The following is a 22,670-nucleotide window of genomic DNA, read 5'->3' as shown; positions in this document are numbered from 1 at the left end:
ATTAACTTGGAATATTGCCACAGTAATAGTAACTAGAAAATCAGTCAACTCAGGTTGTAGCGACCGTAGGTTCCTCGATACCTATCACCGTTCCTCGGGAACATTTGTGTTTTGTTTGTGGGAAAATGAGTCACAAAGGCAGTAAATCCCCCTTTATTTTCCAACCGTCTTTGTAAATCCTGCCGACAGGAACTGCACGTTCAGGCGGTAAGTACCTTCAAACTCCACCGCTGTCTTGGAAAAGAAATCGATTTTGAAGTCACTCTGTTGTGCCTGTCTTCAGGTTCAGAAAAAAGTCATTTGTGGAAACCAGGTGGAGCCCAAGTTCCGCATCCAGGGCGAAAATGGGATTTTTGTAAGCCTTCCGAGCCTGCATTTGGTACTGTGCGCACCTGTACAGATTTGCAAACATGTCCTTCTCTAGTGGGAACCCTGCGGGAGGAGCAGTTTGGACTGTCACCTTGATAGCTCACATTTGTGGAAGCTGCAATGCCGGGAGCTAGTGAGGTATTTGAATCTTTTCATTCATGATTTATTTTGACAGAGAGAGAAAGTGAGTGGGGGAGGAACAGAGAGAGAGACAGGGAAGCAGAGAATCCCAAGCATCCTCCATGCTGTCAGCACAGAACCTGATGTGGGGCTCGATCCCCCGAAACCGTGAGATCCTGACCTGAGTCAAAATCAAGAGTCAGGCGCTGGACTGACTGAGCCCCCCAGGCGCCCCTGAACCTTTTCATCTATGAATCTGGTCATGGAGTGGTAGGTAGAGGGAGTATGCCAGCCAATTAGCTCTGGGTCAGTGTCCTGCTGGAGATATACCCGCAGCCTTTCTATTCTGGTCAGTGTCCGTGAACTTCAGAATGTCACTTGAGACGGACGCTCCGTAGGTGCTGAGTATGGGTTTAGTGGGTTACTTGGGAAAGGAGGTACTGGAGGGCCGAGGCCTGCCTGTTTTAACAAGACCTGGTCGGTTCCCACTGTAGCCTGCTCTGAACGAGTCAGTAAGAAAGCACCTTGCGGTTCCTGTGAGAACCAGACTTGCATTTATTTGTTTTCAGTCCATCTTTTGGAACCAAGGAAGGAGTGAGGGCCATTCCTGCTCAGGTGCACACCGCAGCTGGGACGGTCGCCAGGGCGGTGCTGTCCTGGTGTGGTGCTACCTCCCCATATTTACAGAGGCCTCCTACCCGTCTGTAGTGGTTTATCACAGTGGCAGAGAAGTTATCGGCCTGGGGCTTCTTTAGTTTCTTTACAATTAGCTCCTAAGTGCATCCTGGGGAGGTCAAATGGGTAGGAGAAATTCGGTGACCAAGGAGATGAGCTTCATGAGTCCCATCGAGCTGAATTCGTATTTACTGTTAGAAAGAGATAGAGATTATTTTAGTTAGTATCCTAGAGGCGGCTGGCAAATTAGTTTACCTTTCAAATTGCATTCATCAAAAAGGGGGCAGGGTGTGTGTGTTTTAAGAAGTGCATTTCTTTTTAAAGTTGAAAGTTTAGACAACTCCTCATCTGTAAATTGGGGACAGAGACAGCTTTTCCTCTGTAGGTTGTGAGAATTAAGTGAGCTAATATATGTCATGCGCTTAGAACAATGCCTGGAATATAATAAGAGCCCAGTAAATGTTCAATGTTACTATGATCTTTAGTTTTATATTACAGTATGGTGGCTTTTTGATGCTAATAATGGTTCCTCGAGCAGATATGAAGCACACTGACCGGTTTCTACGTGTTTTTCCAAATTCTCCTCAAGGAGGTTACAGGCTAGTGGGGAGACCAAAGTAGAAACAAGTAGTTGCTTGAAATAGAAGCAAGCCCAGCATATCCTGGGAAAGCTCGAGGCCCGAGCACTCCAGCCCATGTGGACCAGTAAAAGAAGGTCTCCAAAGGAGCAGGCATTGAACTGATGCTCATTTATGGCCGTTCTCCTGCTGTGTGGCATATGGGGGCCGGACGGACACTTAGAGGAGCGTCTTGGGTTTGGTAGTTGGGCAGATAGGTAGGATGTCTCGTGTCCTGAATCCATCAAATATAGTAGGTTGCCCAAAGTCTGCACTCAAGAAAACTGTGTTTTCTCCACACTCTCCATAGCTGTCAGAAGCTTTTGGGCAATAATTTGGTAAGAAAAACTCGATTATATTCATCACTGAATACATGGGTGGTGATGGTTCTGACAATCGCGAGCATTACGGCATCTGAAATCCCTGCCCACTTAGTTCTCATTATTCTGCCAAATTCAAGCAAATCCCAAAACAGGACTCTTCCCAGAAAAACTAAATGAGTTCTAATTCAGCAGTTATACCAATGGTCTGGTTATTTTTCTCCTCTTTATTACAGAGGCAACACAACGACGGTTAAGCAACCTCCCGAGAAACAACGAATGCACTCACTTTTAAATAACTTCTGAAGAAATAAAGAACTATTCTAATTTCTGCAGAATGGTTTTGATTTAGAGACACCAGCTCCCTTAATCCTGGGGCAGCTATCTCTTCCTCTTGCAAATTTTCTTTAGCATCTTGGTCACCCCCCAAGCTGTTTGGATTTTGCTGATGTAGTTTGTGTAAGAAGTGAAAAGCCTGCTGTAGGAGGTCCTACATCAAGTTTATTAACTTTAAGATTTGACCTCTAGGTTTTTCTTCCTCAATTATGTTTTAAATATTTTTATGTATTTATTTTTTTTTTAGAGAGAGAGAGAGAGAGAGAGAGAGAGAGAGAGAGAGAATGAGTGGGGGAGGGGCAGAGAGAGAGGGGGAGAGAGAGAATCCCAAGCAGGCTCCGAGCTATCAGTGCAGAGCCCGATGCAGGGCTTGATCTCACAAACCGTGAGATCATGACCTGAGCCGAAATTAAGAGTCTGACACTTAACTAACTGAGCCACCCAGGCGCCCCATCTTTCTCAATTATGTTTTAAAACTGCACACAGACTTGGGGCACCTGGGGGGCTCAGTCAGTTAAGCGTCTGACTTTGGCTCAGGTCATGATCTCGCTGTTTGTGAGTTCAAGCCCCACGTCGAGCTCTACACTGACAGCTCAGAGCCTGGAGCCTGCTTTGGATTCTGTGCCTCCCTCTCTCTCTGCCCCTCCCCTGCTCATGCTCTGTCTCCGTCTCTCTCTCAAAAATAAATAGACGTCGAAAAAGTTTTTTAAATGCACTCAGACTTCCACAATTGTTCATTGTTTCTGTATGTTAAGTTCTGAACACACAGTGTGATTCAATATTGGCCTTGTTTTCCAGAGTAGGGTTCCCAACTTCAGTGGTGTTGACATTCAAGGCTGGATCATTCTTTGTTGTGGGGCCTGTCCTGTGCATTGTGGGATGATTAGCAGCACCTCTGGTCTCCACCCACTAGATACCAATAGTACCACTTCAACTTTCATTCCCACCCACCCCCTACCCCCGCCATTGTGACTCCAGACATTGTCCAGTGCCCTCTAGTGGGCACAGCTGCCTTGGTCGAGAACACCGCTCTAGAGAAAAAGAGTTGGGTAAAGAAAGCCCTAAGGTGGAATTAGCTGAACTGTGACCAATGCCAGAGAAACAAGGGAAGGGTTGGAATTGGAATTCACTAGATGCGGCAACCTGGCCTTCCAAAGAAGGTGAAAAGAAGACATTCAGAGGGAGAAGGTCTAACGCTCTGGCCTCCAATGAGCCTTATGCAACCCATGACTCCCTCCTGGTGGTTTTACTCTCATATTACCTAAGGTCATAGGGTGACCTTAGGTGTGGCAAAGAACAGCCTCTGGTGATTTTGGATAGGAGGCAGGGATCGTGTCGGGTAGCAGTCAGTAAGGGAGGTGTTCAGCTGCTTGTATGCCAGAGATGGCATATTGGTAAATGACGGATGTGTTCAACTTTGGAGTTTGGCATAGAAGGCTTCTGTGTTAGGTCCAAAATCTACATCATCTCCAATTCCAACTGTGTAGTGTTCCTTTTGGGGGATCTGGAGAACCCGGAGAAGGCTCCCTTTCTGGATATAAGTACCGTAGCCAACATTTATTGAGCTTGAGGCTCGTCGACATGAAAGGACTCAGAGATAGACACTACATTTTATAGATGAGGAAACTGAGGTACAGAGAAGCTAAAGAAACTTGTCCACATTCCCATAGGAGATAGGCAAAGTTCGTGACTGTGAACCTAAGACAGTCTGGTTGTGGAACCCGCAAAGCCCACCACCATACTGGGAAGCCATCTTTGCCCTTGTGTGTACATTTGACTTGCCTGGGAGCCCCCACATTCCACAGATTTGAAGCATGGAAAATTTTTTTTGGAGAGGAAGACAAGATTTGGCTATTTTGAGGCAATTTTTCACATTGTTTAAAAATTTTTTATTACTTATCAAAAGAAAGTAAATACTGGAACCTAGGCTATTTTTCGTTGACCACAGGGCAGTGTTGTTCGTAAGGGAGCTTCATTGATCTTGGTTATTTTTTTAATAGATTATTCAGATGTGATTTATCAAGGCAAATGTTTTGGGACCCAAATGACCATTCCTTTCTTCTCAACCTCTTCACTTCTCACCACTCCCAGCCCAATCTTATTCCTCAAGTATTATTTATCTTCTAGAAGAGTCAGGTGTTTTAGATGAGGCCAAGATGAATTCTTCCCAGCAAGGAAGTATTTTTGGATAACTAAATGTCAGCCAACGATCCCTGCTGATAAGGCTCTAGACCAGTCAGGGCAAAAGGAATTATAAGCCAAATCACGAAACAATAAGTAAAAACTCCAATTAACAAGAATTTCACAACAAACATAGGCTGATGACTGTTTTATTAAAGCAATATGGAACACAACTAGAGATCACTATGTTCTGGAAACGTGGGAAATTGGTTGAAATTATTTTTCTCTTGTGATTCCCATGTTAAGCTCCTCACAGTCGTATCTCTTTGGGACGTTTTCCTAATTAATACAGTTGTTAGCTATTTTGTCTTCTTTTTAAAGTCTTGGCCTTCAATTCAATCTTGTTATTTTCAGCAATTGTTTACTGATAAGAGGCAAAGTTCAGATTTATGGGAAAAGTCAGTGTTTTCATTTTATGTGGAGTTGGGAGAGGAGGTTGTCAACTTGACCCTGCTTGTAAATAAGAAACTTGATCTTTTTTCTTGATAGACTCTCATATTGGAAGACCTATAATGTGCCTTCGTGATGATAATTGATACAATAGCCATATAGTCTCTAAATGATTCGAATGGGAAGAACTTTCTCAAACAGCGTGTGTCTCCACACGTGTCCTTTTACTGCCGGTAAACTTAGTGGGCGGTATGCATGTGTGTGTGTGCATGTGTGTGCATGTGCGTGTGTGTGCATGTGTGTGTGCACCCATTTGTCCTATGTTGCTGTTGCTTTGAACCACAGAACAGAAAAGAATGTAAATATTTTCTGATGTTTCCAGGCAGTCAGCCACCCTTAGGGACGGACAAAAGTTTGTGTTTTTTTTTGTCTTACTTTTATCTTTCCATCAGCTTCAACTTTGGCCTATTCCCAGTGAAGCCCCAGGTCAAGGGCAGCCCCAGCCTTCTACCTCCATCGTGGATATGGCTGGTAGCGGTCTGAAAATGAAGGGCTATTCCTTTGGAACTAAAATAGTTTTTCTTACGGGTAGAAAAAATAATCTAGTTGAACTCGGAATTCATCTGTTTTAAAAGAAGACTGGAGGGGAAAGCATTGTGGTGTATGAGATTTGACCTGAGGAAGAGAATGGCACTTCTACAGTTCTTAAAAAATTGCCATACGTGATCACGATTCCTGGAATCCTGGGGAAATGACTTGTTATGGATAGTTGGGATGTTCAGTTTTAAGCAGCAAGTCTGTTTTGTCTCATCTTTTGTTTAAAATCTTTGAATTAATACGACTTGTTCTTCCACCTCAGGAAATAGTGTATAGAACAGCGCTGTCTAATAAAACTCTCGGTGGTGATGGGAATGTTCTGTGTCCCTGCTGTCCAGTATGGTAGCCACTGGCCCCATGTGGCCTTTTAGCCCTTAAAATATGTCTAGCGTGACTGGGGAACTGAAATGTAAGTTCTAGTTACTTTTAATTATTTTAAATTGGAATAGCCACGTGGGGATACATACTGAACAGGGCAAATATAGAGTATAATTAGCACTTAGTGTATGTCTCTGATTTCAAATATTCCATGGTATTATTATCCTACAAAATGTGAATTTTGATGTGTTCCCTGTCTCTGACAAAGTGAAGATTACTTCCGGGTAACCCTCTCAACCTCTATCTTCAGTGCAGGCCATCAAGATAGGTGGTTCTGGAAATACAGCCTGAAAATTAGTTTGTTAGGTTGCATTTTCCTTTGCCCTTTCTAGTGTGTGAGCTGTGAGCATTTTCTGGTTAATTGGAGTTGTTATTAATTGAGGTTGAGCTCTTCAGATGATCCAGACCTGATGTCATTCAGCACAAAAAAGTCCATTTATAGCCAGTTGAAGCCCAAAAGTGAAATGAGATAATTGATGAGTTTTAAGTCAGAATAGTTCAGACATTATTTGAATCAAAAGGAGACCCATTAACATGAAAAATCACTACAAGCACCTACCTCCTTAAGGGTTTAGGGCTTAGATATTGTTTGACCTTTGACCTGCCTGCTCTTTGAACCCAGTTAACCTTTGGCGGGATTTCAGCAGGAGCTACTTTGATGGTCATTTTTCTGGTTTTTTTTTCTGTCTTCATCCTATAATGCTCATCTCTTTTCTGTTGTTTGGTCTCGTTGTTCATTTTCGGGGTTTTTTGGGGTTTTTTTTTTGGTTGTTGTTGGTCATTTCCTGCTAAAGCCCCTAGTTCCTTTCCCTTTGCCCTTCTTTGGTCAAAATATTTCTCTGAAAAATCAAGTACATGTGAAGTCATTTCTACTTGGAATTTACCTGAAGGGGACCCACCAAGATCCAAAGGTCACATCAAAGGGAACTGAAGGAAGGAGATGTGTCTGGATTGAAGCAGAAGAAAAGGAGAAAAAATTTTAAATAATTTAATGTGATTCTGATTACAGAAGCAACTTATGTTTATCGTGGGAAAAATCGCATCTTTGTACACACATCTGCATCGCCTTCCTGGTTTTTGTCTATGCATATTTATGTGTATATGTTTAAATTACCTCTGTGTTATGGTCGTGTGTAATATGCACATACGATAGATGATCTTGGTCCTGAATTTTAGTTTATAACATTTGCTCCACCACTAAAGTTTCTTCTAAGGCATACTTTTTTCCATTATTCCTTCAGCTAGATGTAAGAAAATTTAAGTGAGGTACACTTTCTCATGGTATAAATAATGTTGTAATCAACATCTCTGCACGTATCTTTTCGTGCATTTTGATGACTCTCTTAGGCAATTCCTAGACGTGTATTTGCAGTGCATATTGAAGTCCTCACCAACAAAGAGTGAATGGGTGGAGAGCAGATTTCAGATTTCTTAGTGACATGGGAGTGGTTCCGGTGAGATAAGAGTTTCCTTGAGGTGGTTTCCTCGACTTCATCTGACTCTTCAGCTCGATTTCAAAGACAGAGCACAGCTTTGTAGATAGTCTACTTTTGCTTTTTTCCTGATGTGAGAATTCTTTGGGTGTAAGTTTCGGTTTATTAGTGCATTTATGGTTAGGACTGCTATTTGTTTCAGACTGTACTTTTGAGTCTTGGTCATTAGTATCTAGTGAATTTCTTCCATATTTTACTCAAATACGTACAACGTTGGGCAGCTGACTAAGCCCGAGTCTTAATGAATTAGAGATGCTCTGTTTTCTTCAGTTTACCTCAGCTATGTTACACTATGTGGTGACAGCCGCATACATCTACGTGTCAGAATTCTGTCAGTTGCAGCCATCTGCCACAGTTGGGGAGTCAGGAAATTAAATAGTCTCAAAGTGATCGTGGAACTTTGAGAGTAACAGTCCTGAGGCCAATGTACTTCATTTTGTTATGGAGAATATGTATACAAAGTAAGCTACATATTAAAAGCTGTATATATACGTTAACAAAAAGAAGCGGTAACTGAGAGCGGAAAGGAACCGTTACAATGAGAGGGCGATTTAAAACAGGCATAAGAGCTTTATGATCTCTAAAATGCCAAAGGCAACACACCTCACTGATGGGTGTTCATAAGTCTCATTCTAGCCCATCAGGGAAATGCTATGTTGCGGTTAATATACATTGTTTAGTGCGGTGGAATAATGTCCATTGTGGCCTTCCATGAAAATGATGACATTAAAACACATGTTTGGGATTGAACTGAATACACAAGTTTCTATATCTCATAAAATTAACTTATGCAGTACATCTCATTCCATAGTGAATAGTCTTCAGAGTCCAAAGCTTGACTTTTTCCCTGTAATTCAAAATGTGATTTGAATATGTGTGTAGGTACGTGTGTCATTTGACTCATTATAAAAGGAGAATTATTTTGTCAATGACTTTTCCAGAGAATCCTCTTATATCCGAAGAATTGAAAGCAACTCCAATCTGACTCCAAGGTTTGTGTTTTTTCTACATAGTCTCCGAGTAACATCATCCTTTATACCCTTAAAATGTTTCTCAGTAGAAATAAACGTAACGGCAATACGTTCATGAACCGTGAAAGACAAAGTGTGCAGAGAGGCATAGATTTTGGAGACTATACCAGGATATATATCTCTATCTATCTATTGGATTTTTTTTTCAGGAAAATCATTGACAAAATAATTCTTAGTTCTGGACATATAAGCTTTACATTATTGGAAGAGAGTTTGCTGACATGATATAAATGATGGGGCTTCTGATATTGACGTCATGACCCACTAATCATTTGTGACCCACAGTTGAAAAACACTAGCATGGAAATAGAGTGCGTCATCCATCTAGATGATTCCAGGGCTGGTTAATTCAGGGACACAATGATGCCACCAAAGACTTAAGGGCTCTACATCTTTCCACTTACCCCTTCTGGTCATAATATGGCACAGTTCCAGGCATCGTATCCTCAAACAAGTAGATCCAAGGACAGAAGACCACGTGTGTGCGCGCGCGTGTGTGTGTGTGTGTTTGTGTTTAATTGGAAAGTAATCTTTTTCCCCAGAAGTTCTTCCTCTCCTAGAAGACTTTCCTTCTGGCCCCATTCGTTGCTCAGGTTCCATCACAACCCATTCCTATTTGGTATTGTTGGATTTGGTATGTTATTGTAATTAATGCCATAATTGGCATGGAGGAGTGAACACTCATTCCCTGAGCCAGGGTACGGCCTCATCTGTCCTGAGTTTGTGAAAGGCCAGATGCTGGGTATAATTCCGGCTTTGCCAACAAGGAATGAGGGGTGAGGAAAGCTGTTGTGCAGCTAGCTGAGGAAGTCTGTCATTTTTGCCAGGGCATTTTGCCTCTAATTCTGTCATGGTGTCAGTGCTGCTCGGCCTCCTCTAATCGGTATTTCTGAGCTTCTTTTATCCCTTTGGTATGTTCTGGGTTCCTTAAGGATGGGAACTTACTGTTTTCACCAGGGTCTGGAATTGTGCCTTATCCTAAAGGGTGATAAATGAATATTTACTATGTTGATTGGAATTCGCTCATGAGAATTGATGAAAAGTTTTCTTAATTCTTTATGGGATCTAAATTCTTTTAAGTCAAGTTTTTTGTTGTTGTTGTTTAAATATCAAGACCCTCCCAGTAAAGTTATGTTTATTCATTCCAGAAAATGATTAAGGAGCCTTGATCATAAAGGTACTGGAATAAAGTTACTGTGGGTGCTGTGTAATGTAAACCCTAAAAAGATTGTTTACAATTCTGTGTGAGTGTAGGAGGAAAAAAGGATCCAGATATAAATATGAGTGGGAAAGAAAACTTGTATGAGTCCATTTTATGCATCTGTTAACATTTTGAAGACTATACAGTACAGTTTATCATCTTGAAAATTATTAAGTGAAAGAAATGACTTGTATACAAGATCACCGCGATTCTCTATTTGAAGCTCCATTTAATACAAGTTTTCTTAGGAAAATTAATTACCCCAATAATTTAAAATTCAGTACATTATTGTACATATCATATAATTTCATTTAAAAAATCTTTTTCCATAGAATGAGATCAAAAGATCAGACTTTGGTTACTAATGTGGTGTGAAGTATAAAGTCAGTGTTCTAAGTCTTCTATCTGTTCTGTAATATAAACATTTCTCAAGAGCTTATTTTTTTCAATTTGAAGAATTCTTCATATAAACTTACTTTCATCTGGTTCAGGTTCAGTGACTATACATGTTCATAATTTTTCACTTTATCTACTATTCTAACTACTGTATGAACGTCTGGGTTTTTTTTTTTTTTTTAATGTTTTGAGATTGTATAAATTCTCTCTAAAAGGGAAAACAGTCCTCATCTGCCTGCAGAATGGTCAACTTTGCACGTGTAAATGAGCAGTTCCCACCTTATTCAAGAGTAGCCATTTATAATAAGTTCCCTGAAGTGACATGAAATTTTACGCGCAATTCAGCACAAACATATGGATGATTTTTAAACCATTTTATTGTTTGCTAATGGTACTGATTTTTAGTTACAGCTTTTACTAAGCGAAGTGATGGCAGGCGAAACTCGTTTTCTTGTGTCATTCTGAAAGCATCTGAAGTGTTTCCTTCAGTTCTCTTCCCATTTTCTGACCTCTTAATCCTGAAAAATAACAACAAAAGGAAGAATCAAAATAATTTACAAATATTCCTAGCGAGTATCACTTACATCACATGTGTGGCTTCAGTTCTGCCGAAGCAATGTATAACCATTTAAGTTGAATTCTGTAGTATTCAAAGTTTCTTTGTTATCTCCTTGTCATTAGGTGGGAGGTATCCAGAACGGACGACCTTGCCTTCAGGACACCTACAGCTATTATTTAATAAAAAAATAACAGTAGCTACCCTTTACTGAATTCTTCCTGCACGCCAGCCAGGCTCTGAGCTCATCACTTGATTTTATTTTCTGTAAAACAACCCTAAGAAGCTATCAATATTTATACTCCGATTTTACACAGGAGTTTTAAAGAGTTCAGACTACCTGCCCAAAGTCACCTTTCCATAAATAGCTCTGCCAAGATGCAAACACATTATAAAGTTCATGGCTTTAATCATTAATAAAGAGATAAATAAATGCATTTTCTATACAGAGGGAACATTACCTTAGGCTAGTAATCAACTATGGGCACCAAATTATTTGGGATACAATTTCAAATATTCTGTCCCATACTCGCCATAGATATGCTCATAATTGTGAAGACACATATGTCAGATAGTATAACTTTTTGTTGGGAAACTGTGGTAGTTGTACTTGGACAGAGGCTTGAAATATCTGAGTTAGTCACTTTCTCTTATTTTCAAAAAGGGAAAACACCCATGAATTTGAAGTAACTTGTACAATACTGTTTCCTCTTTGGAAGCAGAGCCAGAACTGGAACCTGGGTATGCTAGCTCCCCATCCGGGTCATTTCCATCTCACGCCTCGCTGCTTCTCAGGAGAAAATCCTCAGTAGCATTTATAACATGGAATCACATTTGCATGCATACATGCAGTAGAATTATATAATCTCATATACACAGAATAAGGGTTTGGGAATAGGGATATGAGTCACTTATTTTATTGGCTATTTCCCACTCATTTGGAAGAGTTTTCTGTAATGCAATTAATTTTGTGCTTAATTGTGAAAACTTCTTGCTAAAAGATTAACCTATAGAACCCAGCCCTGAAAAGGAATCTGATAGACTATCTAGCTTCCTCTGAGTTAGATTAAAAAACCGCTCTAGACGGGTAATCTTCCTTTAAAGAGATTCAAAGGGTCCTCGGAGAGATTTCCCACCCACCTTTTGTAGCCTGTTCAATTATTTGCATCCTCCCCACTCTCAAAACTTCCCCCCCACCTTTTTTTATCTTCAGTGCAAATCTAGCCTATTCTTGCTAGTTAAACCCTTGAAATATAAGAAAAACTGATATTCCCTTATACTGCTATCCTTAAAATTAATGGGTTTCAGTAATACATATTCTAGAAGTTCAAAACAATCATAGAACTTAAACCCACCATAAAAACTATGCCTCATAGATAAACTTGTTTATAATATAAAGTTACAACACATGCTCAGACTAATAGAGTCATTGACCTGTAGCTACTGAAACTCTAGATCGTGGTTTGTTTGAGAACTTAGAACTCTGGGGGCCAATTTTGCTTTACCACATTTTCACAGATGTTGTCGTGGCTTCAAGGGATACTCACCACTTCTTCCCGCTTGGTCTTGTCTGTTGCTGGCCAAGCTTCCAGAGGCAGGTCAGGAAGCATGGGGGGCAGGGGCTGTATGGGGAACAGCGGAGGCAGAGGTGGCTGTGGCGGCAGGGGCTGGATGGGGTGCACGGGTGGCTGGGGCTGGATGGGCTGGTGAGGCTGCGGCTGGACGGGCTGGGGCTGGAAGGGCTGCTGGGCAGGCAGAGGGAGGTTTGGCTGGTGGTGTTGGGTTGGAGTCATGGAGTGTTGGCCAGGAACTGGCATCATTGGTTGCTGGGGGACCACGGGCTGCTGAGCTGGCACCATGGGGATGTGGTGATGAGGCTGCAGGGCGTGATTCGGGGGGTTCTGCTGGGACAGCACGGGAATGATTTGGTGGTGCAGCCATCCACCCATGGGTTCGTAACCATAGGAAGGGTACTGGTGAGAAACAAAGAGTCAGGTTTACCATTGGCTCCATTGACTTCCAACTGGAGAAGTAGTCATGTTGTCTTTGTCATTATGACTATGAATATTTATGCATTTTTCCTGTGCAAGAATTTCTAACTGTGTACACAGATATGACCTTCTACAAACTGGATTTTCCATTAGTGTCTGTATGTGGCATAGATATGTTATTTCACTTAAAAGGGAATTGAAACACATGCTTAATATTTTAAGGGAATAAAGAACAAAAAATGTACGTACCGGATGCCTTATCATGTTCTGGTACCACTTCAGAGGAGTGAGCACCTTAAGAAAAAGAGACATTAGAATACATTTGCTTTAGTTTAGTTACATGAAATGCACTCACTGATGCTGCAGTCCTGTCAATATCGATAGCCTGAAAGTGTGAGTTCTACAGATCAAAGAATAGGGTAAACATTTGTCAGGTGCTTCCTATGTGTTATGCACTACATTACATCCATCACACACATCTTTCATGTTTTATCACATACTCTGAGGCAAGTATCATCACACTCACTTTTACGGACAAGGTCATGGGGAGTTAAAGAAGTTTATGAGCTTGACTGAGGTCACAAAAGCAGTAATTCTGTTCAGTTCCCCAGCTCCTGCTCTTCTTTGCCAGAGCAAAACAAAACAAAAAAATTAATGTGATATAACATGAGTCGTGTCTTTTGTTGATCTGATGTCACAATGCAAAAATAAAGGAGGTGGAAGAACTGTCCCTCATCCTAGAAACACAGATTTTCTGGTCAGATATATCAACCTCTTAAGGTTTAACAGAAAGTGTTGCCTCAAATTCTTCGTAGTAACACTTTTCCTCGGGTTACATGTGAGTAAACAGATTCACAGATTGTCGTCTGAGCCTACCAAAGAAGTAGGAGTTTCATTCCTTTTTCAACAGTATATACTTGGTTACAGCCTCAGTTCTGGGGACTCCTTCACATAGTAGTAGCACAGCATTTGATATCAATACAACAAACACATTATTGACCTTGCTCAAATTATACTTGACAGAACACCTTTTGTATTGCATAACTATTTTGCTCCTCAACCATACTTTGAAATGTGGGTATTATACTTATTTCCCTTCTCCAGATGAGGAAACCAAAGTTTTAAAGAGAGAAAATGATTTGCCAAAGGTCACATGATTAGAATGGGGTTGAGGAGAGCCCTCAAACCCGATTTCCAGAAATCTCATGCTTTCCATTGCTCTGCAGAATGTCTCATAGACCACTTGGTCACTGATCATTGATCTTTCAGCAAAGACAAACAAAGGAGACACATAGAGTGTGAACATCTTAGAATTAGGAGTTTCTAGCTGGAAAGGATCTTAAAAAACAGCTGACTCCCCCAACTTTTACAGGCTGAACAGCTTTGCTGTTCACTTTCTGCCCTACCATGCAGCCCCACCCTGAGTGGTAGTTCCTGATGGATAATTTTATAGCCATATAAGGAGGAGAAACTGAGTCAGAGAGGCCGAGTAGGAGTGTGCCGGGGGCAATGCAGGCTTCAGGCAACCCATCAGGGCTTAAACCAGGAAGCTGGTAATGGGAACTGAAAAAGCGGGACTGAGAAACATCTTGAACAAAGAATCAACACACTACTCTTCACAGAGCCCAGGGCATTGTTAAGTCAAACAATGGTCAAAATTAGTAAAGAGAAAAATTACCTCATAGCTGAAGTTGATATAACCAGGGTGCCCAGGATGAGGTGGTAGCTTTTATAGAGGGGAAAGGAGAAGAAAAAGAAAGAGGGAGAGGGAGAGAAGGGGGAAAGAGAGAGAGAGGGAGAGAGAGAGAGGAAGAGATTAAGTCAATATGCAATTGTTCACATTAAGGGAGACTGAAGCTACTTTAAAAAAAATCTACATGGTGCAGAATATATTTGAGGTCTACTTTTAGTCTGAACATGTACGCTGTGTAGGAGAGGAGCCCTCTTATTTTAAAGACGTCCAGAACAACTAAATGACTTTCCCAAGACCCAGAAGCAAAAACCAGACACATTTATCCTCCAGTGATCTTTGACACCCTCCCCCACCCATGTTGTCAACTAATCCTACTCTATCCCATCCACCATTTTATGTCTTAATGCAACTCACTCCGTGTTGGAAAGAGAGATGTGTTTCTCCTACACAATTCTGAAATACCGACGAGAACTGTTTGCCAAACCTTCCCTTATAGATCAGGAGGTGGAGAAGTGCTTAAGTATCCCAGAGATTCCTCACAATTGGTGTGCAAAGCACAGCAACAACAACTAAGGAAACAACTGCCTGTGAGTTATTGATGAACATGAGGAGATGGGGAGGTAAGGTGGAAACATTATAAATCCCATGGAAAGTGAGAGAGTTGATTTCGACGGCTTCTTTTTATTATTCTGTCCCAGTTTTTTATGGAAGAAAAAATGGAAAGTTCAAAATAAAAATCAGCCCGAATAATGATCTAAACCAGGACTGGCTGGCCTGTCAAAAGTGGAGGCCGTGTGACTGATGACTGCATTGTACAATTCTGGTTGGCCCTGGAGTGGGGGAGAGGGAGAGGAGACAGGATCATGCAGAACATCTCCCTCAGACATCGAGCTAATTAAGGCTCTATTAGTTTTAAATGCTCGTATTTTAGAAGGTTTATTTGCTCTCATCTGAGTGTGAACTACTTTTCGTTAGGGAACTGCCTTTCCTGTACTTTCTTGATATAAGTAAGCCCTCAGGGAATAGGGGTGCTGACTTGAGGAGTGGAAATAGGGCTCAATTTGTAATGCAGGGGCCCCTCAGGGGACTAGAAATTGCCACAATGCAGGATTTTAGGAAGGCAGAGCACAGAATCTTGGTCTTGTGGGTGAGAGAGGAAGAGAGGAGGCAGATATGCAAGCTTGGCCGGCTTCTGGTTGTATCAACTGTTCCTTATGCCACCGAAAAGCAGTTGGGTCCTGCTTTGCCTGACCGTGATCTAAGCTCTCTGACCTGATGTGCTTATGTCTAAAGAGAATGGGTCAGGCGTCCTGGTCCTTGGTACCTTTGAACGTAAAATATATCCACATGCATTGGGCAGAGGTAGGATTCTGGACAACCACACGGAAGCACCCATGTACTTAGCAGGTGCACCCAAAGGGATGCGGCCTCTGACAACAGGGAGAGGGTTCAAGAAAGAAATTCCTAACACAGAAATCTTACCCTCTGAAGGATAATAGCAGTGGAGTTTGGAGGGCAGGAAGAGAGCTGGACACTTGTGAGAGAGTGGGTTTTAGAGAAAACTGGCTTTTTTGTAGTATTTGGCTAAGGCTGATTAAGCATTTTCTCTGGAGGCCTTTCAAGGGTTCCTTCCAAAAGTTTCCTCCATCTAGAGATGGGCGATGATATTTACAAGCTAATTGTTTCCACAGAATCTCCTGAGGTGCTTGTTAAAATGCAGAGTCCTGGGCACCACCCCCACTCCAGCTGTACTGAATCAGAATCTTGGGTGGAGGCATCTGAATATTTTTTTTTTATAACAAGCTCTTCAAAGTGTTTCTTAAACACAGAGACATTTGAGGACATCTGATCTTGCACTGTCTTGAGCCCTAAAGTTTACCAACTGTGGGGCAGATTTTTATTTCCAAGCTTGTGAAATTGGATATTGACTTATGCAGGGGTGTTTTACTCACGGGCATAGCAAAGGCTGCTCCCAGGAGGCAGGCAAACAAAATCCAGGTCCCCATTTCTTGCTGGCCCTGAAATATAAGTTGACAGCTAAATCTCTTCGCAAATATGGACACAATTAATACTCCATAAAACCCACGTAATCCATATTACTCTGTCGCTAGTAAAGAGGATGGGACCATTCTTTGTGAGGTTACTTCATTCACATGTGATTTCCAGTTTTCAGCTCATTTCATTGCTTTTGGAATGACGAGAGTGACAAGGATGCTTCTCACTTAGGTTGAGAGAAGAACAAATTGTAGAGATGTCAATCTATCACTACACGATTTGGTTGCTACTCTCCTATACCTGTGTAGCCTGTGGATTCATAGAAGCTAAACGTAGCATATGATTAACGATCGTAAAGAATAGAGCTGGCTCTAAAAGCTGAGGAGATCTTTCAGGTGCACAGTATTGGATACTTTCAGAACCAGGACGCACAAAAAAGGTTTTTTTGTACGGTGCCCCTGAGCACTGCTGCTGTTAAAAACAAAGACTAACTGTCTGCGAAAAGGCCTTAAGGAATTTACCAAAATAGAGTAAGGAAGGAGTGGAGTGAAGTTCCAGGTGTGTCAACCGGTAGGCCTTCAGGCAAGACCCTCAGGTGGCATCTCTGAGCTCCAGATCGGGAACAAAAGATGTGGTTGAATGGAAGGGAGAGGACAGTGCTAATATTGTGCGATCATTCCATGACTTTTGAATGACTTCCGCTTGAAAGAGTCCATGTTTAGTCAATGACATCTTCTTTTTGTTTGGCACTGTACCGTAATTATACACTTTATGACCCTTGGGACATGAAGCGGAACAGGCCATCCTAAAATACGCACATTGCTTTGCGGTACAAATTTTTGACTATGAAAACTGTCAGAAGCAAGGTCTTGAATTTTGCAAAGAAAGTGAGTCTCCTGTGTAATAATGCCAGCTGTAAAAAGTGCGCTGACGCGTTCTACCTCCTAAATGTGTTTTTTTAAAGTTTGAATTAATGAGGAAAAAAACCCACATTTAGTTGGTGGTTCTATTTGATGTAATTAAACAAGATGGCTTTTAAAGTCGTAGATCACAGCCTGTGAAAAATCATTTTTATCTTAGTTGGCAAGTAATGAAAATAAATATTTTACTGTGAAATTTGGCCCCCAAAAGTGCTTTGGGATTCTGGAAGTAAAACTTAGCGAAATACAGACAGACACGTTGCTGCATTAGAGAGTAAAATAATCCATCTAAGTAATCAGAGTCTAATTTAATTATGGTCCGGCTGAAGAAGTAACTGAATATGACAGCATAAAATATTAGAAATGCAGAATACGTTTGCATCTTTTCGTACATGAAATGCAGTAAAGGAAATGAATACAACAGAAAGGATACCAAATTATGAATAAAATCCACATACCTTTGAATATGTGTGTTCAGAGGAAGTTTCTGTCTGAAACTCAGGGATGCTTGATCCTTTAGATTTCTTCCAACTGAGAGCTCAATTTATATCATTCACAGCATCTAGAACAACCAATCAGATTTCTGAAGGAAAATGTGTTGAGTATACCTAAAAACCCCTGTATCATGAAGTTTTAAAAACTGTGATCAAATAGAAGGCTGCATGTTGTGATTAGTGCATTTAGAGTCTTTCATTATGGGCAATAATAGGTTTAACTGGCAAAAAATTTCATCGGGTTGTTTGTAAGTCAGCAAATAAGTTGACTGCACATGCTGATATATTCAAAGTTACATTCAAGAAGAGCTATGTCATTGTCTGTTCCCTGGTTCTGGCAAACGTAACATTGTTCTTTACCCAAAAAGCTAGATAGTTGAGTTTCTGTAGTGTAATCAACATGTCCCCTAGGGTTGGTCATCCCTTTCAGATCAGGATAAGTTGATTAAAACCCCCATTCTGGTAAAACCCCAAAGCTCTCCCCAGTATTTCTCTGAGGGATTCTAAGTTCGGGATCCCCACTGCTCTATTTTCTACTTCCATTGAATGCATTTTCTCTGTTGCCTGTGCCCATTCCTCTATCACCACTCTGGTGTCCACTGAAAGAGGGGACAAAGTTACCTCTCCTTGGCCCCATCCTACAACCCACCTGCCCCCCAAGGAACCATGAACTCAAGATGATCACAGTAGCAGACTTTTCCTGATGATCCGAAGGACGAGGCGAGAAACGTCACGCACCAGACTGCACACTTAAGCATTGTGTGTGGGACATTGCTCTGGTGCCCCCCTCCCACATGACAATCTCGCAGGACGATGGTCCTTTGTGCCCACGTCCTTCTGGCCCGATCCCACTTTCTCTTACAAACAATTCCAAATTCCTCTTTCTTTTTCAGAGCCTCTTGACTTCCCCTTTAGGTGCCATTGTTCCCATGTTCTCAGCAGCCTCTCCTTTGCCTAAACAACAAAAACCGAAGCCCTTCTGCCTCTGAGAGGATCTATGATCTAGCTATTAATTTCATATGTCTTTTACCCTTCTACCTTAGTAAAGCACATGGATTTTTGTCTTTTACTCTAGGATCCGATCAGTTAAAAAGCAAATCTGTAACTGGTGATAAGAGGTAGCTGATGAGTTGTCTATCAACATTAGATCAGTAAAGGAAATGCTGAGTATATACCCAGACACCATTGGCAGTATAGCCAGATCTCTTTTACTACTTTAGTCATATTTTTAAACTTTGTACATGTGCGTATGTTTTTACAAACATGCTCCTCATTGGCTGAATTAAATTCAAGGAGAAAATACCCATGAAAGGCAATGTAGTACTATTAAGAACTAGAGCTTAGACTTACGTGGGTACTGACCCCAGCTTCACCAAGGGTTGAGGGACCACTGACAAGAGGTTTAGCCCATTCGAGCCTCAGTTTCCTCATCAGTGAAATGGGGATAATTATAGAATCTACCTACAAGGGTTAGTTGAAAACTAAATGAGAAGCATCTCTGGGGGAAATGGAAAGTTATCATCCTCCCCAACCCCATCACTTGGCGTGCAATAAATGTTTAAAACGTGCTAATAAATAAGATTCTAAGTTGATCTTTACAGATCAATTAGTAGGGAATGAATAACCACGGTGAAGAAAGGTAGCTCTTTCAATCAGGGTTTCAATCAGGGAGAGAGACAGAGGGAGAGACAGAGAGAGATTGCAAAGAAGGAAGTGGAAGATTGTAACAGGTGAAAGGTATGAATGAAAGTCAATATAGAATATAGTCCTGAAAGCCATTTGTGTCCAGGTTTGCATTTACTTGTGAATATGTTTACTGATGAATTCTATACGAGGATTGGCATCCGCTTACTTAGAAGAGGAAGAGGTTGGGGGCGGGGGGTTGTGCAGCAAGGTGGTAAGGGAAAGGAGGAGGGAGAGGAAGGGTAATGTAGAATCACATCATGTTCTTTTTCAATCTTTTTTTTTCTAGTTTATTTAATTACGTATATTGGTGTCTGAAAGGATTCAGGACATGTTTTTCCTGCAAATTTGTGGTTAATCTCTATTAATAGGGTCATTGGTGAGCTATTAGTGGTCTCGTAGTTTTACCAAGTTTATCTCATTCCTTTCTGTCATGTTTCAAAAATGAGGGACTCATATTTGTTGACAAGGATCAACAGAAAGATCCCCCATTGTGGCATTAATTTCTCTGGTCCACTGCATAGCGAGTTATAGCCAATTCACTATGGACAGTTGTTCAGGCTCTGATGGCAAATACAATAGAAATTATGTGGTTCTTTCTGTTTATTTTCTCCCACTGCACATTCTGAGTCATAGGGTATTAAAATATGGATCTCTCTGCTTGAAATTTCTTCCACTAATTTAGGTCCCACAAATGCAGTTTAAAAGTTAATGTTTGGGGGAAAAAACAAAATTTCAATTAAAATTTTTTCTATAAGCAATTATTTCAATAAGTTGAGTTTGTCAAAAAAGAAAACAGAATTTACTAGATTGCTTATTTTGTTATGTAGAGGCTATAACATTTCCCAAGCATTTGTGTTCTTGTTTTCCTTATACTTTGATATCAAATATTGTCTTCTCTTTTAAAAAAAAATCACTATTTTAAACAATGGATCATAAGCATAAAATATTTTTCTCTATGGCATCATCTCTGGAACAGTTATAACAAGATGACTCCAGAATGTGTCTTCATTCACTTATTCACTCATTCCAGCTTTCCTCCAAAATGATGAGTGAATATACACCCTTATGGATTATAGGTTCTCATTCCTTTTTAAATTTTTTTAAATGTTTATTTATTTTTGAGAGACAGAGAGACAGACTGCGAGTTGGGGGGCAGGCAGAGAGAGAGGGAGACACAGAATCTGAAGCAGGCTCCAGGCTCTGAGCCGTCAGCACAGAGCCCGATGCGGGGCTCGAACTCACGAACTGTGAGCTCATGACCTGAGCCGAAGTCGGACGTTTCACTGACTGAGCCACCCAGGCTCCCCTATAGGTTCTCATTCTTGCTTAGTGGAAAGGAGGAACAGCCAAGAAAGGGTTATACAAAAATCACATTTGGGACATCTTCTGGTCCAGAAGCAGCTGCCCTAAATCCTTCCTGAGACCTGTAGGATTAAGCAGGGCCACAAAACAGGCAACTCATGTGGAAGGACCTCAGGCTGGGAGGCCGTCTACTCTTTTTGGCGCAAATCAAAACCCAGATGATTTCTGCCTGCCACTGGTCAGAGATGGGAAAGCACGCGTTAATCCCAGGCAGTAAGAATCTGACGCGCCACTATTATGTCTCCTCATTTTGGCCCAACTGAATATGTTTAATGAAGAAAGACCATGGTAGTCAAGAGCTCCAGCAGTCTTGAGCTCTGAGAGGAAGCATATTTTAAATGTCTTCACCTCCTGCAATGTCTGGCTAAATCGTATGCACTCAACAACAACAACAACAACAGCTTTTATAGTTATTCTTTCCCTTGACTTACAACTCATCACATTTTGCTCTTTCCATGTTGCTTATGCTAACGACTTCTCCCCTTCTAACTTGCTGCTCCTAATTCATAGTGTGCTGGGAAAATCTTATGTCCGAGCTTGTTAGAACTCTGTGTGGACCGCAAGTAAAGAGATGCTCTGAGTGGTGTTGGCTCCGGAGGCTCACGTGTGAGAAAAGCTCAAGCATTTCAGTCTTGTGGTGTTGACTTTTGGCTGCTGGGAGGATGTTTTGTTTTGTTTGGGGGTTTTAATGAACTTCCTGGGTTTCAGTGGGCATTGAGGTATGTGGGTGCTCTTTGGAGAAGTCGGGTAGTAGGAGATCCAGAAGCCTTTTTTAATCTATCTGAGCTCAACTCTTAAATCTTCTTTTAAAGCAGGTCCCAGATTGTCCGATATTCTGGAATAATTTCACGAGTGAGTATTCTGAAGTAACTGGAGCCAAAGTCGACTTTTAAACGTTTCTTCTGTTGATATTCACTTGTGAGAAAATATTGCTCTCTAGGCTGGTTTTTTTGCTGGAGTGTAGTCGTACCTTCTTCAGAACTCAGGTACACCACCACTAAGTGATTCCAGTGGACACAGTGACTTCCCTTTGCAACCCTGGGAAGTCAGATATTGTGTCTTATATGTCCCTGGGAGTTCTTTGTTACCTAGAAAAGTCTCTTTTACAAGCTAGGTGCTAGATGGATGTGTTGATCAATTGAAGAAAGTGTAAAGTTCTTCATGACATTATGAAAATATAAAAAAAAAGTACTTAATCTACGTGGATTCTCCATAGACAAAGAAGCCAAGATTGCTTTTTTTTTTAAATTTTATTTTCAAGTAATCTCTACACCCAACATGAGCTCGAACTCATGACCCTAAGATCAAGAGTTGTGTACTCTACTAACTGAGCCAGCCAGGTGCCCTTGATTTCTTGATTCATTGATTTTGATGGGCCTTTTAAACAGCTAAGATGGATAACTCAGCATTGCTGTCAATGCTTCCTATAGACTTTCCAGCAAATGGACTTTAATAAGAACTTAAAAAGGGAGATACCGTAAAAGGTTTAGAATCCGTTATCCTAGCCTCCTTATTATATTTGGCTGTGATCTGTTAGTTCAAACTGGAATACACTATAAGTAAATATACTATGATAGATCCGCTTGATCTTTTCTTACTTGTCACTGAGTTTGTTTGCTTAATATAATAAAGTCATTACTCTTATTATTATCTTTAGCTTCTAGAATGACTTCAGCCCAAGGAGCAATTTGAAAAGAATAACAACAAAATACCCTCTCTGGCTCACATTCATATACTTTATTGATTGCAACCCATTAGTACCTATTCCAGAATGCCCTGGAATTCACTGTGTTTTTTTGCCTGGTTGTTTGAAGCTATGAAAAAAAAAGAGGGATCTTCTACTGGCTAACAGCATTTAATAAGTGTGTA

General features: G+C 41.0%; 2 protein-coding genes across 7 annotated transcripts in view; one reads left to right on the top strand and one right to left on the bottom strand.

Annotated features, from left to right (window-relative positions):
• ARHGAP6 (Rho GTPase activating protein 6) overlaps positions 1–22,670 on the top strand; it is a 449,480-nt gene that overhangs the window by 320,593 nt on the left and 106,217 nt on the right. The gene's annotated exons all lie outside the window — the stretch shown is intronic.
• AMELX (amelogenin X-linked) lies at positions 12,127–19,248 on the bottom strand. The gene is made up of 4 exons (XM_049643428.1): positions 16,297–19,248; positions 14,330–14,377; positions 12,901–12,945; positions 12,127–12,633 (listed from the first exon to the last, which is right to left on the bottom strand). Exons 1-4 carry the CDS (start codon positions 16,348–16,350, stop codon positions 12,193–12,195), a joined length of 588 nt encoding a protein of 195 aa, XP_049499385.1. The 5' UTR covers positions 16,351–19,248; the 3' UTR covers positions 12,127–12,192.

Source organism: Panthera uncia, chromosome X (assembly GCF_023721935.1).
Source record: "Panthera uncia isolate 11264 chromosome X, Puncia_PCG_1.0, whole genome shotgun sequence".
In the NCBI taxonomy this organism is placed as follows: Eukaryota; Metazoa; Chordata; class Mammalia; order Carnivora; family Felidae; genus Panthera; species Panthera uncia.
The sequence above is the reverse complement of the archived record's forward strand: the minus strand, read 5'-3'. Positions and strand labels throughout refer to the sequence as shown.

Excerpts from the sequence above, each read along its gene's own strand:
- AMELX (XM_049643428.1), bottom strand. The coding sequence starts at position 16,350 with ATGGGGACCTGGATTTTGTTTGCCTGCCTCCTGGGAGCAGCCTTTGCT. Across the intron at positions 12,946-14,329 it reads ATATCAACTTCAGCTATGAG|GTGCTCACTCCTCTGAAGTG; the intron begins GTAATTTTTCTC and ends CTTTTTCTTAAG. Across the intron at positions 12,634-12,900 it reads AGAACATGATAAGGCATCCG|TACCCTTCCTATGGTTACGA; the intron begins GTACGTACATTT and ends GTTTCTCACCAG.